Source organism: Primulina eburnea, chromosome 8, assembly GCF_022965805.1.
Source record: "Primulina eburnea isolate SZY01 chromosome 8, ASM2296580v1, whole genome shotgun sequence".
In the NCBI taxonomy this organism is placed as follows: domain Eukaryota; kingdom Viridiplantae; phylum Streptophyta; class Magnoliopsida; order Lamiales; family Gesneriaceae; genus Primulina; species Primulina eburnea.
Window position 1 is genome coordinate 39,331,312 of NC_133108.1, and position 21,469 is coordinate 39,352,780.

At 34.0% G+C, this 21,469-nt stretch overlaps 4 protein-coding genes across 8 annotated transcripts; 2 read left to right on the plus strand and 2 right to left on the minus strand.

Moving 5' to 3' along the window:
* The first annotated feature begins 1,834 nt into the window (after nt 1-1,834).
* Nucleotides 1,835-5,418, plus strand: LOC140839657 (uncharacterized). 4 transcript variants are annotated; one of them, XM_073206521.1, is made up of 6 exons: nt 1,835-1,992; nt 3,000-3,079; nt 3,758-3,871; nt 4,670-4,796; nt 4,870-4,987; nt 5,077-5,418. In XM_073206521.1, exons 2-6 carry the CDS (start codon nt 3,070-3,072, stop codon nt 5,128-5,130), a joined length of 423 nt encoding a protein of 140 aa, XP_073062622.1. In that variant the 5' UTR covers nt 1,835-1,992; nt 3,000-3,069; the 3' UTR covers nt 5,131-5,418. The 4 variants fall into 4 exon arrangements, with proteins under 4 accessions (XP_073062622.1, XP_073062623.1, XP_073062624.1 ...); XM_073206522.1 differs by having other exon boundaries at nt 4,676-4,796; XM_073206523.1 differs by lacking the exon at nt 3,758-3,871.
* Nucleotides 5,419-5,767: 349 nt separating this feature from the next.
* LOC140839656 (threonine synthase 1, chloroplastic-like) lies at nt 5,768-7,497 on the minus strand. Its single transcript, XM_073206518.1, has one exon. The coding sequence runs from the start codon at nt 7,410-7,412 to the stop codon at nt 5,934-5,936; it is 1,479 nt and encodes a 492-aa protein (XP_073062619.1). The 5' UTR covers nt 7,413-7,497; the 3' UTR covers nt 5,768-5,933.
* A 1,237-nt stretch (nt 7,498-8,734) lies between these two features.
* LOC140839659 (nuclear transcription factor Y subunit A-3-like) lies at nt 8,735-11,669 on the minus strand. 2 transcript variants are annotated; one of them, XM_073206526.1, is made up of 6 exons: nt 11,519-11,669; nt 10,763-10,886; nt 9,990-10,099; nt 9,840-9,902; nt 9,576-9,743; nt 8,735-9,091 (listed from the first exon to the last, which is right to left on the minus strand). In XM_073206526.1, exons 2-6 carry the CDS (start codon nt 10,806-10,808, stop codon nt 8,765-8,767), a joined length of 714 nt encoding a protein of 237 aa, XP_073062627.1. In that variant the 5' UTR covers nt 10,809-10,886; nt 11,519-11,669; the 3' UTR covers nt 8,735-8,764. The 2 variants fall into 2 exon arrangements, with proteins under 2 accessions (XP_073062627.1, XP_073062628.1); XM_073206527.1 differs by lacking the exon at nt 11,519-11,669 and having other exon boundaries at nt 10,763-11,371.
* A 4,046-nt stretch (nt 11,670-15,715) lies between these two features.
* Nucleotides 15,716-20,937, plus strand: LOC140839658 (protein Brevis radix-like 4). Its single transcript, XM_073206525.1, has 4 exons — nt 15,716-15,953; nt 16,063-16,430; nt 18,751-19,281; nt 20,801-20,937. The coding sequence occupies exons 1-4, from the start codon at nt 15,864-15,866 to the stop codon at nt 20,877-20,879; spliced, it is 1,068 nt and encodes a 355-aa protein (XP_073062626.1). The 5' UTR covers nt 15,716-15,863; the 3' UTR covers nt 20,880-20,937.
* Nucleotides 20,938-21,469: the final 532 nt, after the last annotated feature.

Consider the following 21,469-nt stretch of genomic DNA (forward strand, 5'->3'; position numbering starts at 1 on the left):
TACTTTGACCAACACTAGAAGTATGAAAATTATGAATGAAAATATAGAGAATTTAAGGGATAAAATAATTCGCAAATGACTCCATCTGTTTGCTCTTTGTATATGATGATAATTTGAAATACGATGATAATATATCTATTTTTTAACTACATTAATTTTCCAAAGTGATCCTGTGAAGACTAAGACTTTATTCTAACTCAAATTCAGAAGTTAACTCAGATGCGAAGATTACTCAAGTTCATATATATAACTCTCCATAATTTAATTCAATCGATATGAGACATCTAGTATACTGAGACACCTAACACATATCTCACGCTTAAGAATGAATAATTGGAGCATGAAATTTACATGACAGTAGCAGGTGGTCTATATGACAGTCCAACAAATACTGATACACACGAGCTCTGATATTATGTTAACAATGTAATATCAGATTAATTTATCTCAAAAGCTATTTCAAAGTTAATTGTCCAAATCAACTTTTTGTCTGCACCAAATGGTAGGAGAAGGTAGATTATTCATTATGGCATGCATGACTTTATTTTCTTTCTTCCTTGTTTGGATTTAACAGTGTACTATCAAGAAATTAAAATTTCAACTTTGAACTTCACATAAGATCATTTTGGGTAGTTTTTTTTTTCATGAAAGGAATCGTCTCCAAAAAAAGAGAGACGTATTATCAAAGTTTAGCTTTGGTTAGCACAATACCAAACAGACCATTAAATTTCACAAAATGCAAGGAAGACTTTAAGCTAGACTGCAAATTAAAGGCAAGTAGCTAATTTAATGACTACAAAAATCTAGAAGAAAACCGTGTGACTTTAATTTTAGTGTGTGACGATTATCAATTTTGTTAAACAAATATTTTATTTGAGTTATCCATAAAGAGATTAGTTTTTATATCAAAAAATATTATAAGATTTAAGTAAGTCAAATATAAGCTTAAGTGCATAACAAGCCAAAACATTGTACCATTTGGAATCCAAGTAATATTCGGAAAATTTTAAAACTGATTCTATGTTAAATAAATTGTAATAAACTTTAAAAAGTGATATGTTTTGAAATATAACATAACTGGATGTTTACGATATACATACAACAGTAATTTAATTTATTTCAACCTCCATAACCAAGTATACTTCCATAGTTTTTTCAGCTAAATCACTTTTTAATTTATTTATACATCATTTGTAAGTATAATTATTTTAACTAATTCAAGAATTTTGAAAGCGTTTATTTTGTAAAAAAATCATAGATATTAATTATTTAAGAATAAAATATATTAAACATAAAGTAAAACATAACATTTATATATTGTATTATACATATACAATATATATATATATATATATATATATATATATATGTGTGTGTGTGTGTGTGTGTGTGTGTGTGTAGGACCAAATTGGTGGTGACGGAATAACTTAAATTTTTTTAATCGTATAACAGTTTAAACGTCACGTTTCGATTGTTCTACCAAATAAAGACGATTATTTTACCTCGATAAATAGGAGTATTTGAGTTCATTTAATAGCTGTAAATATATTTTACCATTACCAATATAATGTCAGAGAAAAACTCATTAGTGCTAATAAAGTTTGATAACTACTGAGACCGGACTCGTAGCCTAATGGTCTCACCCGCCGGATTAGCTGGCCTCCCTCCTCGGGTTCGATCCCCCTCCCCTGCGTGAGTTGTAATAAAAAAAAAAAAGTTTGATAACTACTAAAACTTAAATAATTTGTTTGAAATAATAGAATATTATTTAGGAAACTGGGAAAAAAGGAAATTAAAGAAAAGGACAAAGAAGGGAATTAGATAAAGAAACAGACAAACCGGCGGTTCGAGTGCGTAGACTGCTTAGTTGTGAAGCATGGAAGAAGTCGCTGACACTATGAATACATGCTAATTCATCAGAGATTTCTTCTCTTAAATCTTAATCTGCGAAATCATTTCATGAAAGAAATTCCCAGTTCTCTGTGCTCCGAGGTAATTTCCAGTTCGTTTAATTGATTTTTGTGATTTTTTTAGGTTAGATTATCCCATGTTTGTTTTGCTATTGTTGAATTTTGGTTTGAATGCGCCATTTTCTTTGTTGGGTTTAGTGTGTTTCGTGTTTTGACTTACTGGGTTTAAAGGAAATTAGGGATTTAATTTCTGAGAGGGGGAATATTTTACGTGTTTTCTTTTATGGAATCAATGATCCGGGATTCCAGTATGGCCTCACAAGGAGGATAGAAGAGTGTGTTTGAGATTTGTGCACATGATTCTTTTTCTTTTATTTTGGTGAGCATGTAAATTATTTTTTGGTATGAACATAGTAAAACTATCTTCGGATTTAGTTTTGGTTGTGGTGAAATTTGATGCAATTTTTATGGGATATAGGGTGAAATCAACCGGCTTCTTTCATTTGGCAAACCTATATAGTAACTCAAATTGTATGTTAATCAGTGTATTAATAATAGATGATATAATTATCAGTAGTAATGTGCATGTATTTGTATGTGTGCGGTTGTGTTATACATATGGTCTAAGAGGCGTCTTTTTACCTTTGAACCTCTGACACTATGTTTGAATCATGAATCTATTGAAGAAATAGGGAAACAAAAGTTTTTTACAATTTTTTTTTTGAATTATCAAACCTTCTCCAGTTATATGTCGGTTTATGTTTTTATATTATTGTGTCTATGAAAAAAATGTTACGGCAATCACTTTTAAGTGGTTTTGCTCTACTTTTGCACTTTTCTCAACAAAATCCTAGACAAAACATAGTGTAAAGTCTCTTTGTCATATGCAACCAAATACATTACATCTATGTTTGGTTTACCTACTTATAGAATGAGGTAGGAATTTTATTGACTTAAAGTTGTTTCAATGTCCTTTTGTCATGCATTTTACCTCCCCCTGTCCATTCAACCTGTCATTTTCTTTTTGTTAAATCATAGTAAAATTCTATAATTATACAACGTCGATGTTCCATTAACTTTCTAAAACAGGTAGCCGAGACGTGAATGTGGAAGGTAGGATCTCCAGGTCCTTCTATATAAATCCTCTGGAGACATTCGCATGGATCAGAGTAATTTAGTTTTACTTTTTGTCCCTACATTGAATGCGTAAATTTGCATGTGAATATCTGCATCTTGTTCTGTTTTTCCAAGTATTTTCCGAGCCACCAATAGGGGTTACTCACGTTGTAAAGTGAAAATTATGATAAGGGTTAGAAAGAAGCCCATAAATTTTAAAACACAGAAGTATCTAATAATCACTAGGTCTGGTAACGTTTCTGTTTGATGTTTTTTTTCTTAAACCCTTACTTTGAGTTATAAATCAATGTAAATATGTGTTTGAATTTTAGCTGTGAACCACCTATTTTGACCTTGGCAAAAGAAGAACATAGCGACCTAAATCACTTGTCTATTTTTTGAACCCTTTAACATTGGTTAATACTTTCTACTAGTTTATCATGAGCTAAAATGGAAATTCACTAAAGTCAACTGCATTATATCTCAGAAGTTTTACAACTTCAATGCTCAGTAGCCGCAGCAAAAATTTGTCAATTATAACTTAATCTGGTTTAGATGTCCATCATGACTGTCAGAGAGAAATATATGTCATTTTGAGTTGTGGGAAGATACATTATCTGGCTGTTAATTTTGGGGCTGTTGGGAAACTTCAATATCTTCTGAAATACTAAGATTTGCAAGATGGAAAAAAAAATGGAGAGAATAAACCGAAAGACTTCTTGGTGTTACAGATGCTACTATTGAGGAGGGAAAGGGTAGAAATGACCTCGAACTTATCAGTTCAGTTTCAGATAAGCAATCCAATCTTTTCAGACCATCAGTTCGATATTATTCTACGTTTAAAGGTAGCAATTTTGTTTGTCATTAAAGTTAAAACTACCTTATTATCATCGACAAATTGTGTTCACACAGGACCATAAATATCATATAGACTAGTTCTAATGCTATTTAGCGCTTGCCATGAAGCTTTTGGAAATGATAGCCTAGGCATTATTCCATAAATGCACCTCCCTTCATTGTAAATGTTGTTCACACAGGACCATAAATATCTTAGTACTCTACTTCTAAATGTGATCTAGCTTGTCATGAAGCTTTTGGAAATGATAGTGTAGGCATTATTCCATGACTGCACCCTTCACACGTACTTTTATCTTCCCAATCACCATTTTCTTTTGTTACAGAGCATACTCTCAGCTTCTGATTATGTTAATCTATTTTTGTTCTCTGGATTGTTGCTTGGGAGATGTCATATCCAGGGTGCAGGTCCCTATTTCAGCAGGGTGTCATGCATTGAACGTCTTGTGCTCGTTATCCAGACTGAAATCGCAATCCTATTTTCCTCTCTTATGCTGCTGACATATCTTTCTATTGTAATCCAACTTCTAATATATTCTCTCCCTAGTGTCTTTAGTTTCCCTTTTTTTTTTTTTTTCTAGTGTTTGTTAGAGCTTCATAGAAAATTTACAACCAATTTTAAATTCACATGGGTTATGGATAATACTTCTGTCTTGTTCCACGGTTCTCAACTGATTAGCAGATACTATTTATGAACCTCGATTGTTCTTGTTATGTGTAGAAAATGATGATATTGTAATTTATTGTATCTAATACCAACATATGAGATACACAATTATGTTTCCTAGGACCAGCTGTGGATGTTGCGGACCGGGAAAAAGGCAGATATGCTCTAATTAGAGATGAAGAAAACTCTCAAGTAGGAACATACGACAAACCTCTTCCATGCTTTGGCTGTGGAATTGGATGGTTTTCGTAAGTAGAATCTTATTTTTTATTATACGGCCTTCTCCAGTTCTCACTGATACGATCATTCTTCCTTCTTCAGTTTTCTAGTTGGTTTTTTATGCCCTGTGATGTGGTATTATGCTACAATCTTATACTTCGGAAATTACTATCACAAGGATCCCAGGGAACGGGCTGGGCTTGCTGCTTCTGCAATTTCTGTGAGTAGTTACTTATTCGACATGATCTGAATCTATTGTGACATCTAATTCTAACCCAGACAGACCTGAGACCGGGATTTGTTTTGCAGGCATTGGCGTGCTCCGTGTTATTGTTCATAATCTCCATTATTCTGCTTGTCTAGCTTTGGAGTCACTACTTTTACCACCACTTGTTCAAATGGTGGTTACAAGCATGGATATAGGAGTTCATATACTTTACACACCCGTAGATATAAATATTTGGGGCGAAACCCCTTGTGTACAGAAACAAAATATGTGTCGTTTGGTGTCGTCTTCCCTAGAGATTACAGAAGTTTGACAGGAAATTCATGTCGGATTTAATCCTAAATTTCCGAAGTCTGTAACGCACACTTCTGGTGAGTATTTGTTATCTATACCTTGTAATTGAGTAATGAACTTTGGTTTCTTTAGTAATCGTTTCTTACTTTTTGAAATACCCATTTATGCATTACATTAATACACATTATCTTGATGTGTATATCTTTGTTGTTGTGGCAATAAAATATTTTAAAATAAATAAACTTGTTATAAATTTTTTTTTATCATTATAGAGTCAATTTAAATAAAAAAAAGAATCTAAAATTAATTTGTAATAACCTGTAATTATATTTTATATTATACTATATAATATTTTTTTATGAAAAAATAGGGCTCTACCCCCTCTACATAATCTATCCATACTCGAAAAAATGGAGATATAACCCTTGCATAAATTTAAAGTTCAAATCCTCAAAACACAAAACAAAGTTAAAAGAACACTAAAATTAAATATGTTTTATTGGAAACAATATTTCATTCAGTAGTTACAATAAAAAGTGAGTACTGCCCTGTTTAATTGGAAGCATTGTAAATTTACATAATCACACAGAATTTGGCAACAAAATTCACATACTACACAAATAGTTCAGTTCCAAACGCAAGGATATCAACATCTTGACAAGAACTTCTGGAGCTCATCCATGACTGATCCAAAATCCGCCTTCACGTTCACCGGGGGATTCGAATACCGACAGGCCATCTCCTTAATCCCCTTGGAATGGTAATCAATCTTTGACTCTGTAAATTTCAATCCGTGCGCGGTGCTAACGACAACAGTCCTATCTGTCGGATGAATAATCCCATCCCGCCTAAGCTTGATTAATGCTGCCATGGCTACTCCTGTATGAGGGCAAATAAACATTCCTGTTGAATCTGCCAACGCCATTGCATCCATTAGTTCCTCCTCTGTAGCTTCCTCCACGATCCCATTCGAATTCTTGAGAGCATAGACTGCTCTGTCGATGGAGACAGGGTCACCAATCTGTATAGCGGATGCATAGGTAGTTTCGGCTTTTACTGGTTTGAATTCTTTCCACCCTGATTTGTAGTGTAAGAACAATGGATTTGCGTTGTGGGATTGAGCACAAACAAGCCCTGGAATCCGGTCCACTAGGCCTAATTCTTGGCACATTTTGAAGCCTTTGTAGAATGTATAAATGTTGCCTAAGTTTCCTCCAGGGACAATTACCCAGTCCGGAACTTGCCAGTCGAATTGCTGTAATATTTCAATGGCTGCGGTTTTTTGACCTTCCAATCTTAAACTGTTCAAAGAATTAGCTAAGTAAATGGGTAACTCATTTGTGACTTCGCGGATTATTTTCATACAACCATCAAAATCTGAGTCAACGCTGAGCACAAACGCACCATTCGCGATTGGTTGAACTAATTGGGCCATGGAAATCTTGTCGGCGGGCAATATGACTATAGATGGTATATTGGCGGCCGCGCAGTAGGCTGAGAGGGCCGCGGAGGTGTCTCCGGTGGAAGCGCAGCCGACACCCACTAACGTACGGTTCATTTTCCGCAGTCTGTTGACTTGGCTGACCAAAACAGTCATGCCCAAATCCTTGAAACTGCCGGTGTGACTAATGCCACAGTGTTTGACCCATAAATCATTCATCCCAAGATGTCTCTTGCCGAATCTCTCGGCCCAGAAAAGATTGGAGTTTCCCTCGAATGCGCTGACGATATCGTCGTTATCGAGTTCCGGTAGGACCCATTCCTTCTTCGACCAAACGCCGGAGCCATAGGGCCACTTGGTTGTTCCCACGCGAGAGTCGAAAAGGGTCTTCCAGTACTGGCCATCGAATTGCTTCAGAGCATTCATGTCGTGCTGCACGTCTAGAAGGCCGCCGTCGCGGCTCCTGTATACTACTTCGTCGAGGGAGTACGATTCCGAGGTGGGAACGTTCGTGGATATGGAGGTGAAAGGTACGTACTTTGCTGAGAACTGAAGTGTGAGTGGAGGTGCCGGTAGGGACGACGGAGGAGAAGTGACCGAGGGTGTGGCGGTGCATTTCATAGTGGGTACCGCTTTGAAGCGGCGGTGGAGGACAGCAGAATTTAAGGGATGAGAGGCAGCCATGTGTCAGTACGGGCGGAGGCGGTGACAGAGGGAGGCGGAGCAGCGGGGTGTAGAGTTGGAGGGAGCCTTATCACATTAAAAGCTGGCCATTGGCCATATATTAAAGTAAATACCAATTGATGGCACGTGTTAAATATTTTAAAAGTATATCATTTTTTATTTTAGTGACAAAAAATTAAAATAAACACTCGTTTAAATCATTATTATTATACGAATATTTATATAGTAATATTTAGAGGGTGGGAAACATCTTTATTAAAATTTATTCTGCATTGGATGTGTATAGAAATATTATTTATATAAGATTAGGTCTTGTGAGACGATCTCACAAATCTTTATCTGTGAGATAGATTAACCCTATCGATATTCACAATAAAAAATAATACTCTTAGTCTAAAAAGCAATATTTTTTTATGGATGACTCAAATAAAATACATGTATCACAAAATACGACCCGTGAGACCGTCTCACACAAATTTTTGTTTTTATATAATATAAAATCATACATGCTTGTTCTTTCTAGGCTCTAGCTGTCACTTTTTTTTTGCCTCAAGGGCCATGTTTTGATTTTTTAAGTCGTTTTCCCCATTTTTGTGTTTGGTTATTTATAATTATAATATATATATATATATACACACACATATATTATACACATTATTCTAATCTTTTAATTCTTACAGTTGACTTGAGTTGGGACACGCTACAATGTTTATGAGTGGAACATGTTCTCGGATTTGGTCTGGACATCCGGATGTAATGATTAAGCAAAATCTTTGGTGAATTGTCAACCATACCCCTCTTTTTAATACATATTTGCACAAATTTTCAACCGTACGCAGGCATTTCAATTTCGTTAATCTGTTCACTTATTCCATTATCTTCAACCAAGGAGGAGCATGGGTTTTCCAACCTTGAATTGGAGGAAGCACAGCCGAACTCGGAGAGGACTCTGTTTGAAGGCCGGCCTCGACTAACATTATATCTCCCTAACTATGGCTGTCATGTTGTCTTCGGTATTGAGGTTCAGATCGGACTACATCTCAATATCAACGAGACAAGCACATGATAACTAATGAATACGCCATTTATCATTCACACAAACCGGAGACAGGTATCCTATGACAAGCGAACATTTAGTTCTAAATTAACTGAAACTTGGGAATACCCGCAAACATGCTTGCTAGTTAGGACAAGAAACAGATCCAGACCAAATTGGGAAAGAAAACAAATCAAGAAATCTTTTTATACTAACTGGTTGGTTGGATCTTGTGATGGTTTTTATAGCACAAAACCTGGAGAAACTAGAGTTAATAAGCCAAGGATGACTTGCTCGGCCCAGCTGAGAGTCTTTCTCACTGAACAACTGAAGCAAAGTGCCGATTCCCATTGTACATGAGGCCACCACTGCCGACAACGGGAACAGCCACATGGGTCGAAAACCTGCTATCTGGTGGTTTCTGGTAGATTGTATTGGTTCCTGCACCTTCAGCAGTTGTGGGGGGAGTACTATGCTTGTTAGTTTCAAATTGATGCATGTCCTGACACGAAGTATCTGCATTCTGAGAGCTGGCAAGGCTATGAGACTCGCATTGGTGAGGCTTTTTGGTGCTTAGAAAACGTCCACCAGAGCCACGGACCCTTTTCAATGCGTGCATATGTCTAGACTCGTGCAGATATGGCTGCATTTTTATCACTTGTGAGAAGCACAATTCCCACTTACACTATACATAATAATGAAGTAGGAGAAAGAATTCTATGCTCAGGTGAGTGGAACCTACATTCATCTTTATTATTAATATTCAAAGTCATAAAAGTCATGTGTTTAAAGGTGATCAAAGCTAGTTCATGAGCCTGTTGGGTTTAGCTCAATTTTAGGCGTACATGACCTCGTGAGCTAGTTCATCACTATTATTTGTTTATATGTAGAACTCAAGATTGCAAGTCAAACCTGTGATATTAACTCGCAATTTGCAAACATGTCAACAAAAAACTTTATCAGCCTAACCTGATTTTGTGAGCTAGTTTGCGATCATGAGCTTGAGCTTCTTTGCTTAGAATTCAATAAGCTCGAGTTCAATCAATTTTAGGCGAGATCTAACTTAAGTTTATTAAATTTCAGGAGTTCAACTCGTTTATACTACTCAAGAAAACATAAGGACTTACTTTCCTACTTCTGACAAGTTTGTTTTGAGCCTCAAGCTTTGCGCGTGTCTGTCTCCTACGAAGAATTCCATGGTACTGTTTAGCATTGACATATACGGGACCATCCTCAGGAAGATCAGCAGGCAGTGGAACTCGACCGGAGGTTGGCCCCATCAAGTGAGGCTGAATCTGATAAAACATTCAGAATCGTATAAAAGAGTAGCTCACATCACAGTTGAGCCTTTTTCATATTTTAATGTCAGTATGAAGTGAAGAGTCAATTACCATTGTATGAGCTCCATAGGCAGTAAATACCCCACCGAACGGGTCAGAGTAAATATATGGAATCTGCAACAAGCCGGGTATTACTGTAAATAACAATAAAGTATCAAAACAGAAACAAGAAGCAAAAGATGCTCATGAGGCTGCAGCTACCATAGGTTGGTTGATTTCAGCTTGAGAAACGTTGAAGGAAAAATTGGGATTGCACAAAAACAGAGAAGGCTTCACATAATTTCCATGGTTCTCACAGCTTTTATCTCTGGCTGAATCAAACGAATGGAAAGTAAGTTTCGTCTCATCGCAAAACAACAAGTAAGCAAGCAATCAAGGACTTAAGCAAGAAGGTTTTAAAACCTTGGCAATGCACCGCTCGATATTATGCGCTAGCATTTAATCCTCACTAGCAAACAAATCGAGAGATGCGATTTGATGATTTAGCAAGGAAAAAATTAGGAAAGTAAAATTGGAGGACATAAAAAAGTTTAAGATGACAAACCAACTTGGATCCTAAACATCGGATAAAAAGCAAACAATTGAAATGAAACGTCAGTCGACAGTCAAGTATACAGGCTAGAAAAACTCCATGCTCAAAGCTGATGTAGAATAGCAATGCATCCAAAGCATAATCAATCACAAGCCCACCATGCAGGGATAGACCCAGCAAGGAGGTAAGGGGTTATACGGCCATGGCTTCAATCGGAAAAAAATCGCATTTCACCTATAGTTTTTTTAAAACACCATGCCTTCCATCTCCCCTTCCTTCCAGTAAAACAATCAAAAAAGGTATAAATCTTAAATCTAAAACAATAAATTTAAAGGGGAGGGGGGAATCAAACTATTGGAGCCATGTTAAAGAGCAATAGTAAAATAAAATCGAACTAAAAAAGGAAATAAAGAAGAAAATTGAATGCTTGCGGCATCAGTACCAGAGTCTGACGAAGCACATTGATCTTCAGAACTTGTCTTGTCCATGGATTCAACACTCAATAATACAAGCTGGTCGATTAAGACCACCGGTACTACGGCTCAAAGCCTATATTATTGCAAATTCTGCGAGGAAATGACCTCGGTTATAAAAATAACAGTTTTCTTGAACCTTGATGATAGACCATAGCTAATAGCCGCTATTAAAAATACAAGCATATTTTCAGATACACAAACTCGGAGAACATAAATCCCCCAACTCAACTGCTTTGAAGGGAAAAAGTCTACACAGCTAAAAAGCAGAAACAACAGGGAGTACAATGCCTCACTATTTCTTAACTATGCAGTCAAGAATTCTAATTCAACAAGATATTAGAAGTCAACCCACTATCCCTAATCCCATAAACGAACCTACACTTCGTAAGGCAAAACCCAAGCAAGAGAAACACCAAAACTGAAACAAAACCAAGCAAAAAAGAGGAAAACTTTATCCAAATCTTATCCCCACAAACAAGAATCGTCAGCCAAATCCAAAAACCCATATTACAAATAGACACATAAAGACCAAAACAACATAGATTAACCAAACAAGATAAACAACTCGCAGTCAGAACACCAAACCCCCCACACCCACACCCACACCCACCCCCCCGCCGAACCCAAAAATAGATGGAAAAAACTTAGTAAAGCTATTATAGACATGTATCTATTTATATATTTAGTGCAGCAAAAGAAGAGAGAGAGAGACAAAGACGAACCTTTGGGATCTGCTTCCAAAACTTGAACGAACAATGATCACAACTGTTGGAATGAAACTGGGCATGTCCCCTCCTCTCCAAACGCACAAGAGAGAGACTGTAATCGTTCTTGGCTAGAATCCTACTCTGTCGAAACACTTACCGTAGTGCTCAAAAATAATATTATTAATTAACTTTATAATATTATATATCAATAAATACTTTTTTAAAATTAAATAATGAAACTGATAAATCATTATACAAAATCTCTTATAAAATGATCTCGCTGATAAATTTTATAATACGAATATTCGACTCAAACGAGTCATTAAAAAAATTTATTTTTATATTAAAACATTTTTTTCATTACAAATATATACATAATCGACTAATCAACATGTGAGATTTTATCAAAAAAAAATATAATCTAATCACTAATGGTTTCACAAAATAAATTATAATATTTAATGAAAAGACTTTCTTCTTGCAGCGATTTTTTCAAAAAAATTTAAAGGATTTTGAAAAGTAATTTTTTTATTGTAGAAATTTGTAATTTTAATAATATTAATCAAATTATAATACTTGGTCTATTTCGCAATACTTATTTATATATACGAATACATATATATATTGTCCTTCTTATTCAAAGATAACGTTTATTTATTTAAAAACAAAAATTAGGATAAAGTTTGTTTTAAATAAGGAACGCCACGTCATTTCGAACAAAAAATGTTATTTACTTACGTGTTGTTTATTTATCGCAGGCAGGACAGAACAGTGTTCGCCAGCCGCCTTTTAACTCCGCGGTTTATTTCACGCGCCGCCACGTTATCGTTGTCGAGGTTGAACTATCGCGGATGCGCTGATATATCGGGATGTGACTCTTGGGAAATTAATTATTGCCCAAAGAAATCAGTAGAGTTGATTTCCGAGAATGCCCCTCTTTGTGTTTTTTCGCAAAAAAAAGAAAAATAAAAAAGAAAACGACGAAGGAAGCTCGAACGTCATGTTTTATTCAAGTCTTTCCATTTTACTATTAAATTAATAGACATATTATATTTAATAAAATCAATTAATCAATTTTCCTAAGTCGGTCTGCAGTTGCTTGCATTATTATTATAAACTAAAAAGACACATTTTGAGCCACTTTTGTTACATTTTCAGCTCTTTGTTGGGTCTAACGGGCCAATTTCTTTACTGAATTTTCTTTGTAATAATAACCTTATTGGATTATTTTATAATCAAATTTCTCATTAATCAGAAATTGTTACTGACAACTATTATGATCATATTCGTTCCACGAATATATAATTTTACCGGATCGTCTCACGTTCGATGTTGCTACAGTTTGACGGTCATGGGTTTCCCGGCCCATTTATATAAACATATATATATAACTACGATATTATCTTCATCGTTAAAATGTCATCTCAATGATGAACATAGATATAGACACAATTGAAAATAAACATATCAAAATTATATATATATAGTTTGTTATGTCGAATTCGATGAGTTATACTCTTGTCTACTCAAATATATTAATAATCACAATATTATTTATGTACTCAAAATCTCATCATCTTACTAAAAATTCTTACATTTTTTGTTTAAAATGTTAAATGATGTATAATATATGAATGAAGTAGAGAAGAAGGGTATTATGTGTCTTAATCCCCATTGCATTTTGATTTTTGATCCATTATTATAGCATCCTATGCTATCATTCGAGAAAAATGTACTTTCAAGGTTAGTTTTTTTTTCCATTGAAATTACATTGACGTAATTTAGACTAAACCCATTGAATTTTACCAGATATATTTTTGCAGAAAATTCCAACTGAAATAACCAAAGTAATCGAACCAGCGAATATGGATAAAAAAGAAAGTATTCCCCAAACCTAATGTATTATTATATATATATATAAATATCAAAAAAATCTATTGTCATAAAATTTAACCAATTAGTTATATAATAAAATCAAATTATATAATCAAAGCATAAGAGATGTCAATGTGTCCGAGTAAACACTAGACCCGTCCGAGTAAATTATATCATTGGGCAAGTCTCAGGTCCAATTTTTTCAGACCCGTCCGAATATGAGGTCGATCATGAGTCCTATAATATCTGCCTAGACCTATATATGTGCATATAAATACTCTAGTATTTTAGTTTTATTAATGTCCATTTGGGGATAATAATATTTTTTTTTTGAGAGCTAATTACTATTTTTTTTATGTAATTCATTATGTCGCGAAAATACTTTGTTTGTCATCATTAAGTGCGGACATGAATCAGTTTTCTATTGTGTTGTATTTAGAGACTTGTTTGTTTTATAATTCAGTCATTAGAGAAAAAAAAATTACTGTTTTCATTTTAAATCGAGTCTCACGAGTTTAACCGGCCCTGTTTTGATTGGGAGGAACGGGTCCGAAAAATATTTAGCTGAGATGGGCGATTAATAGGTCAAAGTTTCCTCATGGATCTTAGTTCTAGGGGTTTTTTTTAAAACTAATTTAAATTTTAATTTTTTTTTCAAAAATAATGCAAAAAAAAAAGTGTTGCAAAATTAAGGCAAACCGTGCTTATAAAGCACGGATTGAGACTACGTTGGCTTATTAGCGACGGTTTTACAAATCCGTCGCAACTAGCGACGGTCTAATAACCGTCGCTACTAGCGACAGGTTACAAAACCGCTGCCAACTCAAATTTTGCGACCGTTCTGTAAAACCGTCGCTATATTATTTCGGTAGACCAATTTAAATTTAAAAAAATAATAATAATAAAAAATTATTTTTCGTTATTTCGGTATATACCGAAATATCGAAAAAAAAAATATTTCATACTGATACCGATACCGAAATTTTCAGTACGGTATCCTTTTCGGTATACCGATTTTTTCGGTAAGTTCGATATTTTTTTCGGTAAGTTCGATATTTTTTTCTGTACGATTTTTCGGTATTTCGGTATTTTTTCCCAACCCTTGCCGTGAATAGTAAATGACGAAGTGCGATTAATGTACACCGTTAATGTCCAGACATAATGTTTTTAAAAATATTTTACTATTAACAGCGCACATAAAGATGCACGCCGTTGATAATACATTGAACGGCGTGGCGTGTCTTTATTGTGCGCTGCGAAAATTGCATATGTTATTAACAGCACACATAAATACAAGCTGCAGATAGTACTATAAATGCACGCCGCGGATAGTAATATTTGCAGCTTGCATTTATGTGTGATGTTAATAACATATGCAATTTTAGCAGCACACAATAAACACACGCCATGCCGTTCATAATATTATCAACGACGTGCATCTTTATGTGCGCTGTTAATAGTAAAATATTTTTAAAAACATTATGTGGACATTAACGGCGTATATTAATCGCATGTCGTCATTTACTATTCACGGCTAGGGCTGAGAAAAAATATCGAAATATCGAAAAATCGTACAGAAAAAAATATCGAACTCACCGATCGGTATACCGAAAAGGATACCGCACTGAAAATTTCGGTATCACTATGAAATAATTATTTTTCGTTAATTTAGCGACGGTTTTATATAACCGTCGCAAAATTTTGCTTTGGCGACGGATAGTTAAACCGTCGCTATTAGCGACGGTAAATAAATCGTCGCTAGTAGCGACGGAATATAAAACTGTCGCTAGTAGCGACGGAATGTAAAAGCGTCGCTCGTAGCGACGGAATGTAAAACCGTCGCTAATAACATTTTCCATTATTTTTAAAAAAAATTTAAAATTTAAATTAGTTTTGAAAAAAACCCTGGTTCTAGCCATACTCGTGAGTAGGTTTCATGTGAGACGGGTCAACCCTATTCATATTCACAATAAAAAGTAATACTCTTAGCATAAAAAGTAATACTTATTCGTGGATGACCCAAATAAGAGATCCGTCTCACAAATATGACCCGTGAAACCGTCTTACACAAGTTTTTGCCACTCGTCTTATTCACTTCTCTACAAAGCATTTTTTTTTTTAAAAAATAAAACATAAAAGCAAACTGTAAAAAAAAAAAAAAAAAAGAAAGTAAAAGAAGCCTTTAATTGATTAAAAAGCTTCAAATCTCTTAAAAGCAAGCAATTTTCAAACGTATCTTCTTCTTCTTTATCAAACTTCACTTCCTTCTTCGATAAACTTCACTTCCTTCTTCACCGAAGTACGTACTCTTTTTTCCACTCATCACAATTCACACCTATATGTATGTATATATTATCTATGGTGTAATGATCTTGAAATGAATATATAATATATCTGAGCGTTTGATTGTTTTTTGATTTCGTTGTTTCAGGATCTGGGTTAGTTTTCTGTTGGAGAATTGTTATGATCTTTAGAACAGAGGGCAATGCTTACATGCACGGCGCATTCGAGTGGTAAGGCTTCGACAATGGAAGAAATCGACGCCAAGCAATCCAGCAAAACCCTCTCTTCTCAGGTTATATATGAATCATTCCACCAATTTTGTGTTTCCTGTTTTCATTTTGATTCATTGGGAAAGTGTAGTTAATTTAATTTGTTCGGATGTTTTTCTTTGTGCTTCGCAGATTAAGGACATGGCTCTGAAGGCTTCCGGCGTGTACTGTCACTGCACGCCCTGCGCGGATCAGCCGGCGGAGCAGCAGACGAGGAACCCGCGTAACTTCAGCGGCGGGGAGCTTGAAAAATCCCGCCGGGCTTTGTACAGGCGGACATGGAGCTCAAGCTCGGGAAGGAAGGAGCTAGAAGCGAGGTTGAAGGTGATCTCAAGCGGCGACGGGACACCGGCTTCGGCGAGTGGCCGCCGAGTCGAGCCGGTCGTCTTCGTGGAAGAGTGCGAACCGAAAGAGTGGGTGGCTCAGGTCGAACCGGGAGTCCTAATGACCTTTTTGTCCTTGCCCAAGGGTGGGAATGATCTCAAGCGAGTCCGATTCAGGTAATATTTCGGTAAGTTGGCATTTTTATTTTTATAATTTCAATTTTTTGTGGGGCTTTAGTTGGTTGGAAAGATTAATTATACTAATCAAACTTTATTTATTTCTCATTTATTTGAATAATAATTACTTAATAGTACTTGCTCTTTTTTTATAAGGCTTATAAAACCTAGCTATTTTGCTCTCAATTATACTTAAAAAACGGGGTTAAAAAAATATAAATACAGTATAGAATACATATGAAATACGATATATAATACGGTCTCGAATGAAACGATTTTATTCTAATATTTGAAGTAGTTCTAATATAATTATCAAATATAATGTGAAATATACTATATGTTAATGAAAATGTAAATAAAGGGCATAATTTTGCATAATTAAATGGACATGATTGAAAGTTGTTAGGTTTTGACAAAATTTAATCTATTTAGGCCTTAGATTGGTTTGTTTAAGACCTCTTGACAAAAAAAGGTGTGCATGCTTGCAAATAATAGAATTGAGCAATAGGATTGAAAAGACAAAAACAAACGGTTTCACGGGTCTTATTTTGTGAGATAGATCTCTTATTTGGGTTATCTGTGAAAAAAGTATTACTTTTTATGCTGAAAGTATTATTTTTTATTGTGAATATCGGTAGGGTTGACTCGTCTCACAGATAAAAATTCGTGAGACCATATCACAAAAGACCTGCTCGATTGAAAAAGTGCTTCTTCATCGTGTCTTTTGTTTATTCTGTCGGCCAAATTGCATAATCAACTACTTTCTAATTATCTTGAAACTTTTGTGGTTATTTAAATAATATATTATTATTCTTTATCATACATTAAATATACTTTTGATTGTACTAGAATTCTATTTTTTTAAATAAAAATCACTATTTTTATTTAAACAAAAAGAGAGCCTGATAAAAGTGATTGGTACTCTGCTGGAAATTAAACTTTATTGGTTCTGTTCTCTGCAAGTAAAATGAACTGAATTGATAAAAAATCACCTCCCTCTAGCTGTTTGTATGGAAAGATTCAGCACAAAAATTGGACATGAATTATGCGCTTCATCATGAAAAAAGCTGAGGAAAAAAAGTGAATAGGGGATCCTTTTAAAAAGTCCAAAATGGCAAAACTAGTTAAAAAAAAAATGGGTCGACCTATTTTGATAGTTTTCTTATTTAGAGACTGATTTCATAAATTCGTGTAAATAACAGAAGCTGAAGGAGGAAAAACGATATCCAATTTAGAGACTGATTTCATAAATTTGGTATCTAACTTAGAGACTGCTTGTGTTGCATCGGTCTCTCATATAGCGACCGAATTATGAATCGATCTCTATATTAGAGACTGACTTTAATTAGTCGATATCTATTTTAGACATCAATGACGTAAATGTGGTCACTAATTTAGAGACCGATTAATCGTACCGGTCTCTCACAATTAGCGACCAATGTTATCGATACCAATCAAATCGGTCTCTATTTTGTTGTAGAGACCGAATAGAAACCGATTTGTCGGTCTCTAATCCATGTTTTCTTGTAGCTACAGTAAGTTTTCATATAACACTATTTACTCAGAGTCGCCTTCCTTCGTGTCATATGCATGCCATTGATTATTACAAAGAGGGATAAAAATACACCGATGATCAGTTTCTTGCCATCGATTATTACATTGAGGAACAAATTTTTTATTTCCAGTCCCTTAACATTAATCACTTGTACACAATAAAGTAGGTCCAACTTACAATGGACTGCCATAATTGTCAGTAATTCCATAAAACTACGTACAATTATATGATTTTTATTAGCTTTAATGACATCTAACAATTGACTCACCAACCATTCATCAATGTTTGCATCTTCCAAATTAATGTTAATCAAAACATGGGAAAATGAGAAACTTTCAATGTCTTTAATTCAAGATGCATGTGGCCTATGAGATGCTTTGTATGTAGAACGATGTACATTTATCAATACATGTGGTGTCCATCGACCGTTTAGTGAACCTCATATTTGGTATTATATTTTCACTTTTAGATATACCTTATAGTACTACCCCAAGTGTAGCTTGAAATTTCCCGTGGTATGTATATACTTGGTCAATGATCATGACATGGATCCTTGAAGTTAGCATTCTTGGGATCTCTATTCCATTTGTTCTCTCTTCAACATGGAGATGTTTGTATAACTGAATCACAAGTCGAGTGGTTTAATTAGGTTATGATGATTAGTATAATAGTTTTTGAGTGTTATTACTTTCACAAACTATAATTTTGGTTAATCTGATCCATTATTAATTCTGAATATTGATCGGTCTTATTTCATCATATCAGTCAAGAAATGTTCAACAAATGGCAAGCTCATCGGTGGTGGACGGAAAACTGTGAAAAGGTGATGGAGCTGTACAACGTGCAGACGTTGAATCGTCAACCTTTCCCTCTTCCGACAACTCCTAGATCAGAAGATGACACGAGTTCAAAGACACGATCTATCAGTGAAAACCCTTTACTAAGAGAGCAACAACCTCATACATCAGATGCACCGAATGGAACAGTTAACGGACACTTTTCAGAATCATTAGACCATGACTATGCACATGATTCTCGAGCTTACATTAATGAATCTAATGGTGTTGGCAAAAGTACTCCAAAATGCTCCAGCACTAGCGGCGGCGTTAAGACAGAAATATCGTCTTCCACGAGGACTAGGTCTTTTGGAGATCATGTCGACAAATCTGGAGAGATATCATTAAACAACGGCGGTTATTTGGAATCGGAATGGATCGAACATGACGAGCCTGGTGTGCATCTAACCATCAGAGCTCAGGCTGATGGTAGAAAAAAACTTAGAAGTGTCAGATTCAGGTATGAAAGAAATTGTTATTATTCTTGCCAATTGGATTTATAATGGAAGCTTTCCACACATTGTTTGTTCTCAAAGAGCCTTTCCGTCTCAATTATATAGTCCACATTTCTTCTCTTTTTTTTTGTCCATCCCAAATATATATATAATCCACTTTCCACATTTAATATACTATTTTATTATATACCCTTAGGCACTGTTTGGTACACGGGATAATGGTGGGATTGATAAATAATCCGCCTTATCCCATGTTTCGTACGTTTTTAAAAAGCCCATGATAATATAATGGGCCCTTGATAAATACATTTTTAAAAGGATAAAATATCCTTAGTAAGAGGTGTGATAGTTTTAATTTAATGATAAAATATACTACAAATTACTTAATTACCCTCATTTATTTAAATGCATTTAAGTTAATGTTAAATATTTATTAAATACATACATATATACAAATATATAGATACATATATATACACACACAAATAGTTACTAGGCCCCTTCGATATGAAAAAGATTATAAAAAAATAAAGAAAAAGACAAAAATCAAATTTGACCGATGATCACCTTTGAAAAAGGAAAAGAAATTGTTTAAATAATTTCTAAAATAAGACAAAAGAAACGAAAATTATTCTTTAGGACCATATATATATATATATATATATATATATATATATATATATATATATATATATATATATATATATATATATATATATATATATATAGCGTAATTTAAGAATTGAGATATGCAGTTACAAGATCTTGATAACAATGAAATATAAGTTTTTGTGATAGGGTTAATTTTGTCATTACATGTCAATATATAAATTTAATCACTCCTATTAAAATCATACCAAACATTCAACATATTATCTTATCATTATATTTATCCTTGATTTATCCTTATACTGTATATCCCTTACTTATCATATCCTATGTACCAAACTGTACCTTATTATATATGTATAATATATTTGTATCAATTTTCATTTTCTAATATCCTTAAATAAGGATGTATTAGGAAATTTGTATGTATAATTTGTTTTTCTAATAACATTCTTAATCCGTATGAAAAAAACAAAGTGGACTATATAATTAGGACGGAGTGAGTAATATGTATATAAAATACACATTTAAATGCAATAATTTAAATGTAGAAAACTGTGGATGAGAAATATTTTAGTAATTTTAAAAGGTAAAAACTTTTGTGAAACGGTCTCACGGGTCGTATTTTGTGAGACAGATAGATATCTTATTTGAGTCATTCATAAAAAAAAGTATTACTTTTTATGCTAAGAGTATTATTTTTTATTGTGGATATCGGTAGGGTTGACCAATCTCACATATAAAGATTCATGAGACCGTCTCACAAGATACTTACCCATTTTAAAAATATCAAAAAGTTGATGTGATGCATAATTTTCAAGTTGAAAATGGCAATTTTTCGTATAATTCAATTAGTGTAACATCGTCAAATCTCTAAAGTCTCATACTTAATTGATTTTTTAATGGAATTTTTAGCCGAGAGAAGTTCAAGGAGATGCACGCTAAGCAGTGGTGGGAAGAGAATAGAGCAAGGATAAACAAACAATACTTGTGATTCAAACTAGGTATCGAATGCTAGCTACTGTTTATTCATTCATGCTTGAAATGTAAGTAATCCATGCACCATGCAAGAATAGGTCACAAATTGTGACCACTTGCAAAAAATTATGGTTGTTTATTTTTGTATTTAGTTAAAGGCATTAATTGATCATGGTATGTGTGTGTGTGTGCACGTGCCTAATTTTAGATGTATATCTGATTATATTTTTATCAAGAACTTTAGATCTAAATTATTATTTATAATTAAATATTCTCACCATCTCAATTATATATTTTTCTTGTTTTTTTTTTTGGGTTGTCACAAATATACAGTAATTTCTATATCTATAACATTTTTCTTGTTTTTTTTTACGAAAAAACCACTCAATTTACCCCAGTATAAATGGCTAGAAATCAGAAGATAAATATCAACGGTAGATAGTTCTATTTTTCCTTTAATATTATCAAAGTCGGTTTATTTATGATAGTATAACCTTTGATTTAGGTTTTGGAAAAATTTAGTATTTTGTGAGACAAATATCTTATTTGAGTCATTTATGAAAATGTATTATTTTTTATGATAAGAGTATTATTTTTTATTGTGAA